The 21,604-nt window shown below is 41.4% G+C and overlaps 1 protein-coding gene across 16 annotated transcripts; it reads right to left on the bottom strand.

The window, feature by feature from the left end:
* Nucleotides 1-561: 561 nt before the first annotated feature.
* On the bottom strand, nt 562-21,326 carry LOC111078586 (protein PFC0760c). Of its 16 annotated transcripts, XM_041593349.1 has the most exons (28): nt 20,666-21,326; nt 18,397-18,553; nt 18,162-18,328; nt 17,661-17,696; nt 14,815-14,997; nt 14,519-14,662; nt 14,314-14,447; nt 14,041-14,221; nt 13,624-13,938; nt 12,918-13,232; nt 12,210-12,854; nt 11,953-12,135; nt 11,744-11,881; nt 11,490-11,672; nt 5,764-5,895; nt 5,198-5,521; nt 4,943-5,131; nt 4,734-4,871; nt 4,064-4,279; nt 3,406-3,588; nt 3,212-3,343; nt 2,830-2,994; nt 2,252-2,408; nt 2,029-2,195; nt 1,815-1,971; nt 1,588-1,754; nt 1,345-1,527; nt 562-1,282 (listed from the first exon to the last, which is right to left on the bottom strand). In XM_041593349.1, exons 1-28 carry the CDS (start codon nt 20,871-20,873, stop codon nt 1,095-1,097), a joined length of 5,487 nt encoding a protein of 1,828 aa, XP_041449283.1. In that variant the 5' UTR covers nt 20,874-21,326; the 3' UTR covers nt 562-1,094. The 16 variants fall into 16 exon arrangements, with proteins under 16 accessions (XP_041449283.1, XP_041449284.1, XP_022229054.2 ...); XM_041593350.1 differs by lacking the exon at nt 17,661-17,696; XM_022373362.2 differs by lacking the exon at nt 2,830-2,994 and having other exon boundaries at nt 20,666-21,325.
* Nucleotides 21,327-21,604: the final 278 nt, after the last annotated feature.

The raw sequence follows: 21,604 nt of genomic DNA, 5'->3' as shown, positions 1-21,604 counted from the left end.
ATTAAGTTCTTAGAGCTCCGACTCGGGTTGAATATCAGGTAAAGAGCTGGCGAATATTTTAGAGCTTTGCGGCTAGTAATTCTAAAGATGGATGATAATTTTGTGGGGGGTTACGTACTGAACTTTACGAAATGATATCTCCACTTTGCCAGCTAAATATCCATGTGCATATATTTTCCATTACCAGTCGGTACATTCTAGCGATGGTTCGCCTTGAGCCATCAAAGGTAGTTGCCGAGCTGAAAATTCAGTTGGCATAATTATTTTGTTTTCGCCGACAGCCAAAGCTGTTGGGTGTGTGTCTGGGAATCCAAGTGCTATCGTGAGGAGAGGGCTTCAGTGCTGCCTGATAACTTCAATAATTATTTTCAGCACTTTTCTCTGTTGCCAAAGGCCCCACATGACACCACCTCTGGTTTTTTTCTGTACTCAGTGCGGACATGCGAACATACTCGAATGTGCCTACAATTATGGTGTGTGGACAGGGAGCGGATATTAAAAGTGGCGGACGGGGGGTGTAATATCATCCAATATTTTATTAATTACATTAATTCATAACGGTTTTACTGTAAAAATTATCATTGGCATTTATTAAACAATATTATGGCATTTAAATTTAATTTAAAGTAATTACTATGACTTGAGTGTTTTCTTTTTTATTTGATTCTCCTTTAAGTGCACAAATGAATTTCGAAGACAAATGATTTTACGGATGATATGCATATGATTGTGGATATATTGATATATCGATGTATATCAGAGCTCAACAAAGTTGTTCTCAAACTGTCTCAAAAGATATTGGAAAATATCCAACGCATCGTCTTTATTTGGGGTCCAGTCCAGTCCTGGCCCAGGCACAGCAGTCGTTTGTATCGGCGTCTAATTTAGACCATCGGATGATAGATCGATATACATATACATGTGTGTGTGTGTGTGTTTGTGTGTGATTGCAATAGTGGTGGTGGTGGTGTTGATATTCGATGTTCATTTCAGGTTTGATTCGCTCTCGTCACGAAGCCCCTCCTTGATAGTAGATCGTAGAACATATTTCAGTACTTGCTCCCGATTTCCCCCAGTGCTCTCAGCCAATCCGCTCACGACTGCTTAGGATGCTGAACGGGTGGCGGTGGTGCTGGCTTAAAGCACTGCAGAAGGAAGGCCGTGTACATGACAAAGGCCAGCGCCAGGGCAATCAGCGCATACATAAAAATGTTCAGCTCGGGCTGGCGGAATCGATTCTTGCGCAGCCACTCCAGCACCTCATCCTCGGATAGTAGATCACCTGATAGAAGGCAGGCTCTCAATTGGAGTTCTCTGATTCATCCTAAACTCAAGGTCACTCACCTCTATAGATGCTGGGGAAGCGGCGACGGAAGTAGACCATAGCTGGCAGTTTTGTGACGCCCCATTTCTTGGCATAGCGCGAGTCGGCCATTTTCACAAACGTAATATCCAGATTATCCGTCTCGCTGTCGATGTTCTCAAGCTTCTCCAGCGAGGCGATGCTGTCCGGATGATTGTGCTCATCTAAGTGGGATATATTGAGATATTATATTGAGATCAGAGCTGTCTGCACTTTGCACTTACAAAAGAACACCGATAGGAATTCATTCTCTTCGAGCAGCTTGTCCAGCATTTTGCGGTTGACCTCCTCTATTTCGTTCTTGATTTCGAATACATCTTGAGAGGTAAGCCATGTGAGGACCTTGTCATGTTGATGCATATCCCCGTCATACAGGACGGGTACTTGTTTTCTACAATGGATACGGTTAAGGCGCATATAACGTAACGTCTTAATTGCAATGATTTCTTACCGGTAATACACCAGAGAAGGTATATTGACAATTTCGTATTTCTTGGCTGCCTCCATGCTGGCTATCTTCACAAAATCAATGCCAAACATATCGGCCTCTCCATCGATCTCCTCCAGTTCCTCCAAAATTTCCTCGCACTCAGCGCAGTCATCATCATCTGAGTGGATGGAAGACATTAGATACGAGCTCTTAGCTTACTCCGTAATTAACTTACAAAAGAAAACCACCAAGAGGGTGGACTCGGCCATCAGACGGTCCAACATGCGCTCGTTGACCTCCTCGATTTCGTCGGCCAACTCACGATTGTCGTCATCGATCAGCCACTCCAAGACCGATTGCTCATTCTGGAGGTCACCCTCGAACAGCAGAGGATTGCCATTGCTAGTAATAAGTAAATGTTGCTATCTTTATGTCATTAGTGAGAGACGCCTGCTCACCGGAAATAAACCAAGGCAGGGAAGGTTTTGATGGAATAGCGTTTGGCCAACTGCGGATCCTGGATTTTGACCATGTGTATGCCAAAGACATCGCATTCGTCATCGATTAGCTCCAACCCCTCCAATATCTGGTCGCAGATGTTGCAATTGATTTTGTCTATCGAAGAGAAAGCATTTCTTTAGACATTCTCGTAAGATGAGTGTACAATGTGCAATGTGCATTGCTCAGTGACAAGCGAAAGAAGTGGTTAGGCGATTGTGTGAGGAGAGGCAAAAAGAAAACGCCGTAAAACTAAGGTATTCGCGTCCAAACTAAATTTCAGCAAATTCGCAACCGATTCGCAACGTCTAATCATAAGTTTTTCTAATGGACGGACATTCAATTGTGAAAACAGAAACAAAATTTAGTTTGGTCGTAATACGTTGGAAGGCTGGTTTTAGTAAAGTAAAGAATATGTAGATAGATAGTTCTTGGATAGAACATAGAACAGAGCTCCTACTGATGGTTAGGCGCGGTTAGAGCTCGAATCGAACATGCGTTGGGAGTTGCGAGATTTGTATTTGTACACACGGAATACCTTGTTTTTGGATACGTTTTCTTTTACGTGATATGTAGCTTTGTACGAATTGGCTGGATGAGTGTTTTGTGGTGGTGTTGGTGGTCAGGTTGCTTTCTTTAAGACTAGAGGGTGAACAGAAACTGCGACAGAAGGCAGGTTGCTTCCCCTTGCGCTCTGGCGGTACTGAGTGAGGTTCAGGTTTCGGTTTTGTTTTTGTTTGTTTTTTGTCAAGGTAGATGCATATTTTTTTTGGATATTTGTTTGTGGATTGTGTGCGATGTTTGGTTTTGAGGACGGGCGGGTGGGAATATAACAATTCAGAGTGTGTGAGAATATGATACAGTGCTTCAAAACAGTTGATATGCAGATCAGATCAAGATGCGATCGTGGTGCTACTCACAGAAGTACACGGCCAGATATTGGGTCTCCTCCACCATAGTCTCGAGCATCTGCCGTGTGATCAGCTCGATGCGATCCTCGGTCTTCTGTGTGATCAGCCACTGCAGCACCTCCTCCTCCTCGCTGAGCTCACCTAAGACGAAAGATATTGCTTAGGATAGCTCTTACACAGATATTGAACTAGATGAGTAGTACCCTCAAAGACATTGGGTATTCCTCCCTCGAAGTAGACCAATGCCGGATACTCGTGGACGCCGTAGCCATCGGCCACAGAGAAGTCTCTGGTCTTCACGAACGTTATGCCATGCTTGTCGCAGTCATCGTCGATATTCTCCAGCTCCTCCAGGACCTTGGTGCACTGCTCACAGCCATCGGCATCTGGATGTCACCGTCGAGGGTTTGCAAATAAACACATTACTCAACAAACACTGCACATGGACGGGTACGGGTACGGGCTAGGACAACATACTATTGGCAAGCACTACACATAAACTAAAGCACAGCAGAAGTTGACGGGGTAGCATGAGAACTTGTCTTCTTACAGAGTTTTACGAGTATATAATACACAATACAAAGCAGAGTAGGATCAACAGGAACAGCACGACTAAAGACGATAGATAAAGGGTTTCAGGTATGACAGACCGAGAGAGAGATATACAGAGAGGGTTGGGCGAAAGAGAGATAGTTGGGTGGAGTTTCGAGAGTGCGGAACATTCACTGTACAAATTGGAGAGGTTGTTGTGGTGCGTGTGTTTTTGTGCGGATGGATGGCTATAGGAGGTGTTTGGTTATGTGGTTAAACATTCTTGGACTCATTCCAGTTGCACGATCTATACAGAAAGGTGCACACTACCATCTTCATGCTTGCCAGCTGATGAATCCGTTGATGCAGCCGCCGCTGCTGACCCATCTGCCCCACCAGCAGCCGCCTCGCCAGGATCTGTTTCGCTGCCAAAGGCGGCAGCCGCACTGGCAGCTCCACCCTCCTGCTGATGCTGTTCGCGTTCCTTTTTCAGTCGGGCCTTGCGAGCCGCTTTCGAGGTGCAAATGTCGCACTTTGTTTTGTTCCCTACATTTCGGTATTTGATTGGTTGGTTGGTTGGTTGTTGGTTTTTGAGCAATTATTGTGTTGTTTTTTGTTTGAGATTTCAGAGAGATCATATTCGTAAATAGAAATATAAATAAAGTCTTGATTGGTTAGATACACAGAGCGCGATAAGTGGCTTAAACTAGTTTCCAGTCTAAAATGTTAACTACAATTACACAGAGTTCGCTGCAAACTTTTTGCGCAAAAGCGTGATCATCAATCCTCCAAAGTACACACCACACGAAATGTGACAAACAGCTAGTTAATTCTATGGACGATCCACATGGACATTGACATTTAAACAATCTTTCAAATGTACTTTGTGTGAATTGATCATCACCAAACCGAATGCAGCATTGAGTACCTTACGCTTCATAGTTTAATAGAAAAGTCGCCATATCTAGGAGAGACTTTGGTGCCGTGGATGTGAACTTACAGAAGTAGACAGCTATGGAGCCAGACTCTTCGATCAAGTGAACGAGTCGATCGCCTTCGAGATCTTCAATCACATCTCCACTTGGATCCTTTTGCGTGATCAACCAAGTGAGGATCTGTTCTTCTTCATAAAGATCCCCTACACAGTGCAGATAGATAGAGCATATATTAAATGATTTTCCCAGATGAGTTTTATATGGATTAACCTACCGGCGTATATAACTGGCTCCTTCGATGTGGGCTTGAAGAATACAATGGCCGGCAGGGCGAAGACTCCAAACTCCTTGGCCATTTGCTTGTCGTCGATCTTCACAAAGTCAATGCCCGCCTTGTCCGCTTCATCATCAATGTGCTCCACCTCGGCGAGCACGCGAGGACACTGCTTGCACTCGTCGCTATCTAAAGTGCAGTTGTGGATCAACCTATGGACCTGTTCCACAACTACACGGCATAATCAGTACTCACAGAATATGACGGCCACGTAGTCCGAGTTCTTGCGAATCTTCTCAAACATCTTGCGGTTGACCTGCTCGATGTGATCGGTCATCTCCATGTTGGCCGGACTGGTCAGCCAGTCGAGTACCTCCTCTTCGTCATCGATGTCGCCGTCGTAGTTAATGTACTTGCCCTTGCGGAAGTAGGTCAGACCAGGGGGATTCCTGAATCCGTACTTCTTGGCCATCAGTTTGTCGTGCATTTTCACTATATAAATGCCATACTCGGTGGCCTCGTCGTCGATTAGTTCGATGTGTCGCAGCACGCGAGGCGAGTCGGGATCGTCTTCTTTGTCTGCAAGCACAATTCAGATTTATAGTACATGGGTTATATCAGCCAACACGGACAGATATATACAGTACAATATGGTTTAAATGTTTATCTTAGTGGTAACTTGATTTTGCTTGTGTTGTTGTTTTGGGCAGTTACAGTTTTTAGTGGGCGCGCTTAGATAGATGCTTAGATATATGCTGCCTAGATACCTTAGCCTTAGCCTTTATCTTAGCCTTTGGCTGAGCTGCTAAGTGTATACTTACAAAATACAACCGCTAAAAAGTCTTTGGTGCCTATATATTCAAGGAGTTGATCACGATTAATAAGCTCAATGCTTTGGTCGGCCTTCTGCTCGAGAATCCAGTTGAAGACCTCTTGGTTGCTTTCGAGGTTGCCTATTTGTGAAACACGAAAAAGTAATGAATGTTATTGGTATATGCTCAATTAGATATTTGTAGACATATCAGCAGTTCAGCCATTTCATGGCACATACCTGTTGGCTGCAGTTTGTCAATCAATCATGAGTTTATCTTGAATGTTATATATACAAAAAATTAATGGTTTCTTTGTCTTCCTTAACCGCCACCCCCAAGTATGATAATTCGAAATGGGCAGCTTGCCAACGTTCCCCAAACCCCACTTCCATTAGTCCATAATTTATGGCCACATTTGGTGGCCCATTTTTTTTATATGGAAATTGTTAAAAAATATACATTTTCAATTTACATAGTATATTCCCACATTTTAAAATAATTTTTAATTCCCTTTGGATCTGTTTGAAAATATTTAAATCACAGCTAATACTTTTTTCTTGTTTCCTTTGACAAAAACAACCAAAAATTGTGTGGATTTTGGGATTTTTAGATTTGCTTAAATAAGAGAACCTAAATTCATTTGATTTCGATGGCATTTTATTGTGAATTTTTACAATTGATTTGTGGAGCTTAATTTTACAAAAAATGTGCTTTCGGTTCTTATAATTTTCGATTTTCAATTTTTCAGCTTTGAAAATCCGTTTAACAAAAATACATTCGCTTGAGCTTGATCTTGATCTTTGAGGCTGCTGTTCAACATAAAAAAAGGGGTTTACAGAAGTAGGATTTAGTGACAGAGTTATAAAGTTTAGCTAACATAAAGATATATATATATATATATTCGGTATTTCGCAAATACCGATAACAAATATAACAGCGAGCGGGGAGGCATCGCATCGCTCTCAGAAGAAAACAAATGAAACTAAATGGCTGGCTACATTGCATGCGAGGCCATTGTTCAGCGAGAAGTCTTTGACTTTGTAACAGGTTACAGTAAAATTAAGTATACGCTCTGCACCACGTGCATGCTGCAACATATCTGGCTATTGTGTGTTTCGTACATAAATATCTAGCTACAAAATGTGTATATGTGTTTGTATATGGCTCTGTATGTGTGTGTGTATGCATTGTATATAGAAATGGTTTGTAGGCTCTCATCTGTACATTTTCAAGTTAAAATAGTTAACAGTTTTGTTTGCCATTGCAAATTGTAAATTGCTTCAAAAAATATTTATCCGTTTTGGTTCGTTTCATTTTATTTTATTTCATTTCGTTTGGTTTGTTTTAGTTCTAGCTTTGGCTTTAGCTTGAGCTTTTGCTTTGGCTTCTTTAAATTAGACTAGCTACATTAATATGTAAATTGTATATTGCGACAAAAAGTAGTAGTATCAAAAAGTGTACGTACGCTCTTGTTATTGACAATTGCTGATTGCTGACAAACGTTAATAACAAAGCTGACTGGCTAAATAGTATACAAGTGAAAGTTCTCAGAAGATTGATAGTTTTTTGTTGTTGCACTAATTGCATTTAGTTTGAACAAAGTTTTTGTTGTAATCCATTGACAAAATGCAACAAATGTTGGGTTTTAGTTTAGTTATAGAACTACAGAGCTGGGGCACAGCTCACGAAGATAGTTGTAGCGAAAATATCAACAAAGTTTATGTTAGTTTTGTGTGCTTTTTTTTATGTTTTTTTGTTGGTTTGGTGTTTGGTGTTTGTTCATTAGTTTATGTTTATTTTGAGTTGCGTGTGAATCTGCTATCGAAAGATCTTCTCAACGTGGAACAAAGAGTTGTGCGGACAATGATCTGATCGGATACCAAGGAGGATGTACATAAAAATGTGTAGTCTCTGCGCCCAAGCACTCGCAGGGATGGGCATAATGTTTATATACACACAGCCATGCGGATTCACAGGTTATTCAGTTACTGTCCTATGGCAGTCACACATTGATGATAGTTAAACATACATATTTAAATAGAAACCTGTCATTGAAGGTTCTTTTGATGGTTATACAGGCTTGGCTTGGTTTTGTTGGTTTGGCTTTGGTTTTGGCATTGGCATTGGTTTGGTTTGGTAGTGTTTTTGGTATCGGTTGAGAACAGTGCGTATACGTGCTACTTTGAGTATGGCATACATCATTCAATCATACAATCAACTGAACTATTCAACTGATTTAGCAACTGGGCTTTACATTCTCAGTTAAACTGCCTTACTCCCACAGAGAGATATCCTGAAAAATGAGGTCATACAAATTTTTTAGTCGATTTTGGAAAAAATTAACGCCTGCAAGACACAAAAGAGAGAGAAAAGAGAAGAGAAATAAACAAATAAAGTAACGACCAAATTGTGCGTGTGTCTGTACGTGTCTGAGTATGGGCACAACAACAACAACAATGAGAATTGCTACAGGACAATGAGCTGGCTAGAGCCACTAAGAATGATCTGGTCTGTGTCTTGGCGGGTGGGTGGTATAGGGAGGATGGGCAACAGTCTGCAATGACATCGAGGGATAGTCCGATAGTCCGAGGACTACGTACCGGTTTTAACATTCAGCTTGCCGGACTTCTTGGACGACTTCTGCTTGGACGACTTCTCCAACTCCAGGGACTCGTCGTCGTCGTTCTTGGCGACGGGCTTCTTGCCAGCCTGTGGCTTGTTGCTGCCGCCTCCCGATCGCTTGTTGGCATACGAGACCTTCACCAGGGGCTTGTCATCATCATCGCCATCATCGTCGTCGTCGTCATCCTCATCATTGTCCTGGGTAGTGCGCTTGGCCTGCTTCTTGGACGGCACTGGCTTGCTGGCCGGCTCTGGTTTCTTGGTGGGCTTGCTGGCCGCCGATGCGGCGAACTGGAAGTTGCCGCCGCCGACGCCGCCCGCTCGCTTGCCCTGATCGCCGTCACTGTGTCCGATCCGCTGGGCCGTCATTTTAGGAACTTTCGTTGACTTCTCCAATTTGGTTGGACAGCATTGGAATGGTTTGTAATCGTTGGGCACGAAATTGTTGCCGCGCTTAGCTGAATGGCCGTCATGACCCAATCCAACATAGAAACATTCGTCATCTGTGTGGGCAAACAAACAAAAACATTTTGTCAGATTGTTTAGTTTTAAGAGATTTTTTGTTGTATTTTTTTTTAATTTTTTATTTTTTTTTTTTTTTTTTGGTTCACTAACAACAGAAGGTTCATTGCGATAAATCATCATCAAAATAACAGAACGTTAAAACAAGAGTGCATCAGAGTATAGGCGGAAATAAGAACAAAAATTCGTTAACTTGCTCTCAAAATTGTTTCTTTTCTTTTTCTTCAAACCCCTCCGAAATAACCACAGAGTGCGAGAGAGAGGAGAGAGAAAGACAGAGAGACAGTGAAAGAGAGCAGTTAGTACGATTTCGATTCGATTTTCATTATTTCCAAACTTGATAATTCAAAGCTTGAAAGTTGAAAGTTTCCTTGTTCTATAGAGTATAAGAAGCGTGCTTTATGAATGGAACAGATTTTTGAATTGTTTAAAATTAATTTTCGATTTTCGTATTATTTAGATTGTACAATAGATATCACAACTAATAACTGACAAAATGCTTTTGATGCTGACTGTACAGGTATCGGATTTTCAGATATTCAGAGTTCGATTCTAGTTCATATTGATTTTCTATATCGAGTTTAGTAGCCTGGGGCTGTACATTTTTATCCACTGTATTTTTCACTTGCATGTTGCATTTTTGGTTGTTTTTGTTTTCATATAGATATTTTTGTAGGTCAAAGCGGGTTCGAGATTAATCATTATAATTAAACAAACAGAACGATTACTTAAAGTATTAAGAGAAAATAAATAAACCAAACAGAATAGTTATTAACACATTTTTTGTTCGTCTAATTTAACGTATGAATTGACTTTTCCAAAATACAAATAGACGATAGTAAGTTCCATTGTTTAAATAATTTCAAACATTGTGTCAGCTATGATTTAAAATATTTTCAATTATTCTTCAATATTTTTTTGTTGATGTACCAAAGACTTTCCAGACTTAAGAACTGGGTGTGGGTTAAAGCTTTGGTTAGGGGGGGTTTAACATTCAGAGGGCAAACATTGACGGGGTTCGAGTATTATTGGCCATGACTGTGTTCCCAATTGCTTGTGTGTGTGTGTGTCCCTCACATGAGATTGCTTTAGCACAGAAGCAATGCGCTACACAACGACTAAGATGCAGATATCTGATATCAGATATCAGGTATGAGTTTGTATATATGGGGGGAGGGCTGGTTACCTGGGCTAAATGCATTACTTTTTGACTTCCTTTCACCCAAGTCTGTAGATAGACAATGAAATTAACTGTAGTCGAAAGTTTCGAGTATGTTTGTCTGTGTGTGTGTGTGTGTGGGAGTTTGCGGAGAGGAGAGTAACAGAGGTGGCGGAGTCAACATGGGACAACTTCGGTTAGTGCATCAGTGGCAACTCACATTCAGGTATTACCTATTTCATCTATAAGCCGACCCGAGCATAGATCAGCCAGGCGATGTATCGTTCGGCCCTTTGCCGTGTGCCTATATTTTGGCTTACTTTTCACATCTTCTTCTTCGTCATCGTCATCGTTATCGTTATCGTCATTGTCTTTATCGTTATCGTCTTCGTCATCGTTATCGTTATTGTCTTTTTTCCCATCTCCATTTTCATCTTCTTCATCATTATCATCATCATCATTATCATCATCATCATCATTATCGTCATCATTATCTTCATTATCATCATTATCATCATCATTATCTTCATCATTATCATCATTTTCTTCATCATTATCTTCATCATCATCATTATCGTCATCATTATCTTCATTATCATCATTATCGTCATCATTATCTTCATTATCGTCATCGTCATTATCATCGTTTTCTTCATCATTATCATCGTTTTCTTCATCATTATCATCATCTTCTTCATCATTATCATCATCTTCTTCATCATTATCTTCATCATCATCATTATCGTCATCATTATCTTCATCATCATCATTATCGTCATCATTATCTTCATTATCGTCATCATTATCATCGTTTTCTTCATCATTATCATCGTTTTCTTCTTCATTATCCTCCCCATTTTCATTTTCGTCCTCCCCATTTGTATCCTCATTATCCTCATCATTATCGTCCTCGTCACTGTCACCATTTTCGTCACCGTCACCATTTTCGTCACCGTCATTGTCATTGTGTCGTTTGTTCTTTCGCAATCTCTGTTTTCTGCGGATCGCTAGCTGGAGACGCCTCAATCTCTCCCGCTTATCCTCATCGCTCTCTTTGGGATAGCTCAATTTAACAATCTTTTCATCACTTCCATCGTCATCGTTGCCTATATCGAAAAGTTTCATTACGTTTTGCACTCTGACATGGCAATAAACGGGTAGATGATCTTTGGATATGTCCATATTTTATGCTTGATATTTTATATTTTTTTGGGACCTAATTCAACTGATTTTGTACTGAATGTTTGGCTTATGAGCGTGAGTTAGAAAGCAGAGAACACATTTGAAACAAGAAGGCTTACTCTTTTGATTGATTAACCACTGCAGCACGCGATTTTCATTTTTGAGATTACCTAGAAGTGAATACAAATTAGATACAAAATCCTTTAGTTGTTCCAGGGTCATGTGCAGCGTGTTTGCTGTGTCTACTTACCATCATACATGATCGGGACCCCCGTCTCGTAGTACACCAAAGCTGGGAATGCGAAAATGCCAATCTCATGGGCCAGCTTAACATCGTTCGATTTGACAAACTGAATGCCATGCTTATCCGTATCATCGTCGATGTTCTCCAGCTCATCCAAGATATCCGAACACGATTCGCATTCATCATCATCTGTGGGGGGATAAATTAAATATCCAATAATCTAATATTCTTTGGCAATATTCCATTAGATAAACACTTACAGAAGAACACAGCCAAGTGCTCAACATCGTTGATCAGGACCTGTAGGGTCTTACGATCGACCGACTCAATGACATCCGCAGTAGACTCATGCAAATCAATAACCCATTCCAGAATTTCCTCTTCCTTCATCAGGTCACCTGAACAAATAGAGCGTTAGATCAATAGATAAATAGATGCTAAATAGCTAAAAATTATTCGATTCATTTACCGGTGTAAATTGTTCTAAACTTATGTCTATAAAATGCAAGTGCCGGCAGACCGGGCAAATCGTATTCCTTATCAATATCATCGTCGGATGTCTTTACAAAGTCAATGTCTTTTTCCTCGCACTCGTCATCGATGTTCTCCAATTCGTTAAGGATTTTCTGAGCCTTCTTATCGCCTTCGACATCTGTGGAAATATCAAAACAATTTCCTGTTAGTCAAAGATTTTCATGGAGAGATTTTATGTTAAATAATTCTCACAAAAGAACACGACGACGTGATCGTTTTCAGCCAAAATCTTATCCAACATTTTCACATTGACCTCCTCGATCTTGCCAGGAATCTCGAGGGTCTCATCGTCGGTGATCCAGGCCAATACTTCGTCCTCATCATCCAGATCCCCGGTGAAGTGCAGTGGGTCACGGTTTCTGAAGAACACCAAACGTGGATAGTTCTTGACATTGTATTTCTTGGCGACTCCGGTATCCTCAGTGGTAACGAAAATGATTCCAGCCTCATCCAACTCATCGTCGATGGTTTCCAGGGCGTTCAGGGTGTGGTCACAGGTCTCGCCCGGCTCGCAGGGACCCGTAAAGAAGACAACGACATATTCGTGCTCGTTGATCAGGTTGACGAGAATCTCATCGGTGACCTCCTCAATGGTGGCGGTCTTCTTCTGCACCAGCAGCCACTCCAGCACCTCATCCTCATTCATCAGATCGCCTTCATAGAGGGCGGGGATTTTGTTCTCGAAGTAGATGAGGGCGGGCAAATGGTCGAGACCGTATTCCTTGGCTTCGGCGGCATTATCGATTCGCACAATGACAATTCCCTCCTTCTCCAGCTCATCGTCAATGTTCTCCAGCTCGTTAAGGATGCGCATGTCCTGCTTATCGTCCTTGTCATCTGTGGCAAGAGAGGGAACATTTCATTATTATAGATAGGAGTGCATGATTGTGAATAACTTACAGAAGATAACCGCCAGATGCTCGGTATTCTCGACCAATTTGTCCTTCATCTCATCGGTGACTTCGGGAATCTCGGAATAGCGCTTCTGGTGCACCAACCAGCCAAGCAGCTCATCCTCTTTCATCAGATCACCCTCGTAGATGTGTGGAATTCCACGTTCAAAGAGTACAATCGAGGGTATCTCATCGATACCCCATTCTTTGGCCTCCTTGTCATCATCGATTTTGACAAAGGCAATATCATTCTGATCGCACTCATCGTCGATGTTTTCCAATTCTGCGAGGATTTTCTGTGATTTCTTTTGGTCTTTGTCGTCTGCGAAAATTATTTCAGAATGAGTTAATCGAATTAACTTAGTTTAGGTAACTAAAAAAGGAATTGAATCTACATAGAATGCATCTAACTGGAGCCTAGCTCAACTTGTAACTTGAAAACCTACAAACTACTCGTAAATTTCTTTAATGGGAAGAACTATTCGATTTCCGGTTCTTAGATTAAGTTGATTAGTTTTTGAAGCGCGCATTTGAAAATGATTACGTGGAAGCACATCGAGCAGTCGGCAGAATTGTTACAACTACATAAGATAGCAGACATCAGACACATTCCAGAGATACAACAACACAAAGTCTGTCGAATATCTACAGAATATCTACAGAGATGGTATCCCGGCACAAGGTTGGGGATGGGTGGGCCTGAAATAACTTACAGAAGAGCACAGCAACATGGGGCATTTTCTCAATGATCAAGTCCAACATTTCGTCGGTAATGTCCTCGATTTGATCGGAACTTGTTTGGTCTGTTAGCCACTTGAGGAGCTTCTCCTCGTCCTCCAGGTTGCCTTCGTAAATAGTTGGAATGCCTTTTTCAAAGTATATCAGCTTAGGAACTTTATTGATGCCATATTCAACGGCCTCCTCGGGATTGTCGATCTTCACGAAGGTAATGCCCAGGGCATCGCACTCGTCATCAATGTTCTCGAGCTCTTCGAGCACTTTCTGGGACTTCTTGTCGTTGTTGTCGTCTGCAAAACAGCTTGTGAGCAAAATGTGTGTTTTGTGTGTTGGGTGGGGTGGGGTGGTGCCTCTTGGGCTCTATATGGGTATAATTGTGAGACTATATTTACAAAACAGCACCGCAATGACGCGTCCTTCTTTGATCATTGTGTCGAGCATTTCATCGGTGACATCCTCGATCTCATCGCGTTCCAATTGGCTCAACAGCCACTTCAGTATTTGTTCCTCATCCATGAGATCGCCGTCGTAAACGTTTGGAATTTCTTTTTCAAAGTAAACAATTGCCGGTATCTGCCGATCGAAGAAGTTTTGTTGTTGTTTTGTTTATGAAACACATTCGCACGGATATGGATTAGATATCCTTTTGCACTTTGGGTTCGTACCGAATCGATTCCGTAATCGGCTGCCGCCTTGGCATCGTCAATTTTCACAAACTGTATGCCATGCTTGTCGCAGTCGTCGTCAATTTGTTCTAGCTCTTCCAACACGGTCATCGAGTCATCATTGCCATGATCATCTGCAGGATTAATAGCAGTCGGTTATCCATGCCCAATGGATGGCACAAAATAATCAATATGATCTACATACAGAAGAGCACCACCAAGTTATCAATGTTGCTGATCAGTGTCGCGAGCGTCTTGGATGTGACGTCTTCTATCACATCATCCTCGTCGCCCGTTGACTTATTCTGCACCAACCACTCCAAGACATCCTCCTCACGCTGGAGTTCACCTGCAGACCAGACACAGTTTCGATATTAACGACATGAATATCGATTTGTGCAGTGCATGGGTTTATGTTTATGTTTGTATTTTTGGGGATTTTGAACTTGAATGTGTGTGTGTGTGTGAGAGGAATGAAGAAGGTCTAGGTCTACTTGGTACCTTCGTAAATGATCGGAGTCTGGTGGCGATAGTAGACGAGTGCCGGCAGACCGCCCAAGTTGTATTCATCGGCCAGAGCCTCGTCGTGTATTTTCACGAATCCAATGCCCAGTTGGTCAGCTTCGTCGTCGATATTCTCCAGCTCCTGCAACGCCTTGGCGCACTTGCGGCATTGCTGCTTATCTGTTGTGTCGATCGATGGTTTGTTGGTTGGTTGGTTGGAAGGCATAGAATGTGGCAAACAAGAGATCATTAGGATCGGCTTGCAACGACTACGGGGCTAGGAGTCTCGGACAGGGTTGAGGGAGAACAACAAACAATTTGACTGGGGTGCACGGATTGAACATTCTCTGATTATGCTGAGTAAGTTGTAAGGTTATTACGGAGATATCACATGCAGGAAGAGCTATGGCAAGCCATTTGGATCGTGCGGATATGTTACTCAATCGCCTCACCATACACGATTCCTTTATTTACACAATTTTTGTTTATGCAGCCTCCCCTTCGCTGTGTGCAACCTGTTGCAAGATGCTTGTCTTTGTAACGGAAATCACTTCAAAAGAGGCAAAATAAAAGTAAAAGAAATGCTCTAAAAGCTCTCTCTCTCTCTCTGTCTCTCTCCTCTTTTTTTGCTGCTCTTTCTGTCTGTTTCCCCATCTTATTACGTTTCTGTTTCGATTTCTATCTTTATCAATCTGTTTGCACTTCTCCTTTAGCGAGCTTTAGCTTTGCCGCCTCATGCAGCGTATACGTAATATTGCTTTCTGTTGATTTTCCCCTGAACTTGCGAGTGAGTGGCCACACGCCTGCCACAGACAGCTACTCTCTATCTACTCTTGTGGCTTCAGTTCTGGAATAATGAATATCGGTCAAATCATGCAGCTTCTGAATTCAGAGCATCCTCACAATGTTCGAATTCAGAGTCAGTCGTCTATTTTCTATGGGTGTTTGAGTGGGTGTCGCCAAGGTGACAAGGCCAGTGCACACATTGGCCCGCACAAATGTCTCATAATTTACTACAAAGTGTATATAGAATCTCTCGAAAATTGTACATGTTTATGCGGCTCCGACTCTGGCTCTGACAGTTTTGTTTTGCGGTTCGTCTGCTCTTCTGTCTTCGCAGACATGGGCAAATGTTGCACTTAACTAAAAATAGTGCAAGTCAGTCGGGAAGGAGACTCACGTATGCACACTATGTACACATAATCGCATGTCTGTATATTTGTATATTATGTGCCATTGCATTTAGCTGCGAAAACTTAAGATCTGCTGCCCATAATCATTCCGCGCCGGCTCGCGCTCGTGTGGGGCATGTTGATGTATTGCTGTATGCAAAAGCAATTAAAACTGCTGTCTGTCTGCAGCCCCCGCCCCATTGCCCCGGCACACTGAATTGCAAGAGGGGTAGATGGTCGGGGGCTGGTGTCACGGAGGGTGGCACAACAATGGGCCACAATTTCGTGTTCTCGTCTCACCTACATGTTGTTCGCATCAACGAGTATGCAAAAACAACAACAAAATCCCTGTATGCCGTCTGCGTTTGATAAAAATACCTATAGATAGTGTAGCGGATACTACCAGATATATACATACACATGTATGTATATTTAAATATATGTACGATATGTATATCTGTTTATTTGTCTGTAAAGATCCACTCTATAGTTAGTTGTTTCAGATCCAAGCAAAAATAACAGCAGCAGAAGCAGCAGCCAGAGAAGCAAATTAAAAAGAAAGAAAAAACCATTTTCTTGGCCGACCAACTGCTTGAGTTTTCTATTTTTAACACTAAAATTGTAGGTGGCTGTGTTGGACAGAGAGGGAGCACAACAAAAATAAATAAATAAATAAGTTCTCTATACTTTGTTATTGGCCAATATATAACCACGCATGTGTGTGTGCCAAGACTCTGCGGGGCCTTAAATACGCCAATAAATTTATGTTTTCCTATACAAAGATTTCCTTCTTTTGTTCCAAAATGTTGGACAAGGCCAACCATCAGAAGGTCCATCTCCTATCCGTATTAATGTACATACATCGTTGCATTTGTATATACTATGCATGCGAAATAGCCCACGTTTATTTCCCAGAATTTAAGACAAGCAAATTATTTGATTTCAATTGAAAATCATTTTTTCAATTATTTTTTCCCCCGTTTGATTCTTCATCAAATCCACCGACGGCTTGTCCGCGGGATAGGGTGGACTGGGGCTTTGATTGGTCAGGAGAAGGGTGACGAGGGGCGGGGCTGATGGGGACACAAACATAATCTGGCGCCGAGCCCAGACATTCATTTGCAGCGTTTCTGTTGTTGTAATGTTTATTATTATACGTATACGTAATATTCGTGTCTGCCTTGGACGATAGCGAACGTGAAAATGTACAAAATTGGTTTTACTAGTTAAAACTACTAACCCTTCCCCCCAAGGAGATCAGTAAATCCATATAGATTGCGTATTAACTATGAATTTCTAGCAGAAAACTATTAAAAGGACCACCATAGCGAATGCGAATTATGGCACCTTCTTGTGGCGCTCCAAATGGCTCCAAGTTAGCAAGCAATGACACACAGGACCGGATTGACAAGTTAAATTGGTTATATAGTTAGGATAGACATATAAACATATACTATACATATTTACATTACGGTTCATGGGCATTTAGGCAGTAACTTTTCTAGTGCATTTGTGCATTACTCGAATCGGGGGAAAATTATGTTGGTGGGGGGAAATTTAAGAAAATTTGTAAATGATTTAATAAGAGGAAACAAAAGTTTCAAGGTAGAGAGTTGGCGGAAGAGGAGGACGATCGTTGGGATCGTTGAGGATGCACAACGAAAAACTTACCCATAACCCGGGGCGGGCATGTTTCATGGTCTGGACCTGCAGTCGTTCGATAAAATATATATATAAATAAATTTCGCGTATGTAATTTTGCTCAGACAGGGGAAGAAACACCGCCGGAATATAGATATTCATATGGAGAGATATAAAAGTTAAGTTAAGTTTGCCGCCATTTTTGTTCTAGGGTTAGTAACAAGTTATATATACGTTTATAGAGATAGATAGAGATAGAGACATATGCGTAAGTGGTAGTAGATATACACAACAGAATATACAGTATTGGTAGATATATGTATGCGGTCTATACCTAAGTTGTATGCTTTTTAGTCACAAGAGAGCTAAACTGTTTGTGTACGCTAAAAACTGCAACTGCTTTAAAAATAGAACATCATCAAGTCAAATTTCCACCAAAAGATATGGTCAGAAATATCAGTATATGGAAGTATTCATGTTTATATGTTTTGTATGTATGTTTATATGCAGATCAAGGTCAGGCAGACTTACAGAATAGGACGGCCACAAAGTCAGTGTCCTCGATGATCTTCTGCAATATCTTGGAATTGACCTCCTCGATGCGATCGGGCAGATCCATGGCCTCCAGCGAGGTTAGGAAATCGAGCACACCCTCCTCGTCCATGAGATCGCCATCATAGATGATGGGCTCCTTCTCCCTATTAGTTTTTCGTTTTTCGGTTAGATCTCTGGGGGTGTTTAATGGGCGTATTGGGATGGTACCTACCTGAAGTAGGTGAGGGCGGGGAAGTTCTTGATGCCATATTGTTTAGCTAGTCGTTTGTCGTTGATTTTCACAAAGTCCACACCGAAGGAGTCGGTGTCATCGTCGATTTTTTCGAGTTCCGCTAAAACCTTATCACAGGTCACACAGCTGCGCGCATCTGAAAGCATCCGAAAAGGGAATATGCGAATATGAATAATCTGGCTGCGAGACAAGATCAGATAGAGATACCGACATCAATTGACAAGCAGCAACTGTCGCGTGTGACGCCAGAAGCAGAACCACGACCACGACGACGACCACAACCAGAAACAGAAGCAGAAACAGAACCAAATGCCCCAAAGATTATTCATGCCTATATTAGATGGAGGATGCATCATCATCATCATCATCAGAGCAAAGGTACCGACAGTGGCAGTGGCAGAAGCAGAAGCATGGGCAGAAGCAGTCTGAATGAATGAAATGAAATGACAGCAGAGCCAGAGCAATTCGTTGCTATTAATTCGGGCAACAACTGCCGACAAATATGCTAAAATTGCTAAATTAATTCATAAAATTGTGGTGTAATGCAGCAGCCGCTATTAGGGAAATGAAACAGCAGCCACACACAAAGACAGTGCCCAATGTTCGCCAATGTCTCTTTAAGTGCTTTGGGTGGTTGCACGCCAGACCAGGCCGAAAAAATCTCATTACACAATCTATACGAAGCTCATACTGAATAAACAAAATATTTAGATGTGTATACTGCGCCTACGAATATATGGAGATCCATTGGATCCATTGGCAATACCTCACTGCTTGAAAAGTAATCAAACAGCACAGCCAATTCAGAGACCGATTGCCTTCTTTACGGCCACCTTAATGGGCAACCAAATATACGGAGCAGATGCAAATATTACGTATACGCAGACGAATTAATCGATTCGATTTGTAAGCGTTGCAGGAAGTCTGCTCGAATCGGATGGGATTGGATAGAACCTGTTCCGAGTGTTTTCACAATGCATTGCAATAACATGAATAGCGTTTTATATCAACAAATAATAAACACATTTGTATATAATGCGGATCTCTTCGAATTCGTTTAAAATGTTCACCTTTCTCGGATTTAATTACCACCGAACAGCCGACAGTATTCAATGAGCTGCCATTTGCGTAGATGTTCCATGATTCGGTTCGTTTGTTTGGCAAAAGCATTGGCGTTCGGTGCTTTTGAATTTTAAATCTTTTCATTGTCAACAATTATTTTTGGAATTGCCGCCAATGCTAACGAAATATACATATAAGCTATCTTCAAGGCATATACATACATATGGACATATGTATAATTAGCTTTCTATAGCGAAAGGTTTTACATTATTTTTTTGTTTATTAACTTTGACATTGAAGAATAAAGCCTGGAGGCAGAGTCTAAATTTAAGGTAATTATATGTTTTGTATTTAAGACTCTGGCAATTTGTTTATTCAAAATTTTCTATTAGTTTTACTGCCAGACAAATTACTCCAGAGAAAGCCATAGCAAGGTAATTTCTAGTCCCCAAAATAGATCCAACCTGAGTCGTACAAGTGCACGTAGATATGTAAATGTAGTTCTGGGGAGACTACTGAAAAAGGTCATGAAACCTGTCGCCAACTGGAAGGAAGTGAGAGTTTTTTTTCATTTTTTTTCGGTCAGTTTTCGTGCCAAAAGTTTGCGCCAAATGGGAAAAGCTATGGCATCAGGAAAAGCAGCAATAGCATGGGTAACAAATATATAAAAAAAAAAAAAAAAAAACGCTGAAGCGAACGCAGAAACGAAGACGGCAAAGACGACGGCAATTTCTCACAGCCAAAAGCTATTTTTCTACTCATAAACAGAACGCTGAGATAGCGCACCAACGAGAATCAGATAGAAAAAGGGGATGAAGGCACCGCAGACTGCTACTGGGAACATTGGTGGTGGAAGGGGGGACAAAAATAAAAATAAAAAATTAACCGAATGAAAATCTCAGAAATTTCGTACAACGAATTTTTCACATATTTTCAGTTGTATGTGAATGCTTCGAATTTTACTAGCGAAAATTTATATAATATGGCTGGCTTCTGTTACTATTTCGAGTGGGGGTCGCCTCGCATTAAAAGCTTGATACCCGACCGGACCGTTACTTGCTCCACATGGCACACCTACACACACGCACACGCATACATATAGATAGTCGTATATGCAGCATAGATACATATATATGATGTATAACTGATGAGTATGGAAAGTCTGATCGGGCAAAGGATCACTTACACCAGAAAACGGCAACGTAATCCTTGTCGGCCAAGAGCTTCTCCAACTGCTTGGCATTGACCTCCTCGATGACGGCCTCTGGCTCAAGCGGCACCGCCGCTGGCTGCGATCCTTTCTTGTTGTTAGCGCAATTCACATATCCGGGAAAACTCAGTGCCAGCAGAGCACACACGAGCAATGTCAGAGTCTTTAATCGGGTGAAAGTCATCTTTCGATTTCCTTCAGGTACTCAGGTTCTCAATCCTCGGTTCGGCTCTTCTTCGTTACGATTCTAAACCTTTAACTCGAACATGCGGGCGTGTGTCGATTTTGCTCTCTCCTCCTTTTTATTGGTTCTATTAATTAATAAGATTCGCTCACGTCGTTTGGTTTTTTTTTTTGTTATTAAAATTTATATTCCTTTGAGCATTAAGGCACTATTTTTAGTTGATAATGGTATTTCTTTCTTTCGCAATTTATTTTATGTATAACAATTTTTGGTACACACTGATGCATATATATTATGTTCATATATACACAGCCAGAATATATACATATATAGGGTATATATGAGAAAAATTAGATTATATATATATATTTTTCTTGCTCTTCTATTAAATGAACGTTTTCCGCGGACTGTACTCTATTGGTTTTCAGATTTTGTTCCACTCCGTGCAGAGGTCCGCTCGCAACTGAAAGTATTTTGGTGAAAATTCTGTGCCATTCAAGAGGCCTTGCCAAAGCTTTAGGGATCTTGTGTTTCGGGCTTGTGCAGCTTTTTTCCACCTTCCACATTCTTTCCCCGCAAAAATAGCTTTCGGAAAGAGCGAGGGAGCGACAAATGGGCCGCTGCATGATCGTGCGAGGAATGTGGTGAAAATTTGTGGAGAGGCGAGAGTTTTCTCGACAATTCCCTTTTGGATTGCACTTCTTTGTTTATGCATTTGGGCTCTTATGTAT

This window comes from Drosophila obscura, unplaced genomic scaffold (assembly GCF_018151105.1).
Source record: "Drosophila obscura isolate BZ-5 IFL unplaced genomic scaffold, ASM1815110v1 contig_186, whole genome shotgun sequence".
Taxonomy (NCBI): domain Eukaryota; kingdom Metazoa; phylum Arthropoda; class Insecta; order Diptera; family Drosophilidae; genus Drosophila; species Drosophila obscura.
Note: the sequence above shows the minus strand (reverse complement) of the source record. Positions and strands in the feature narration are given on the sequence as shown.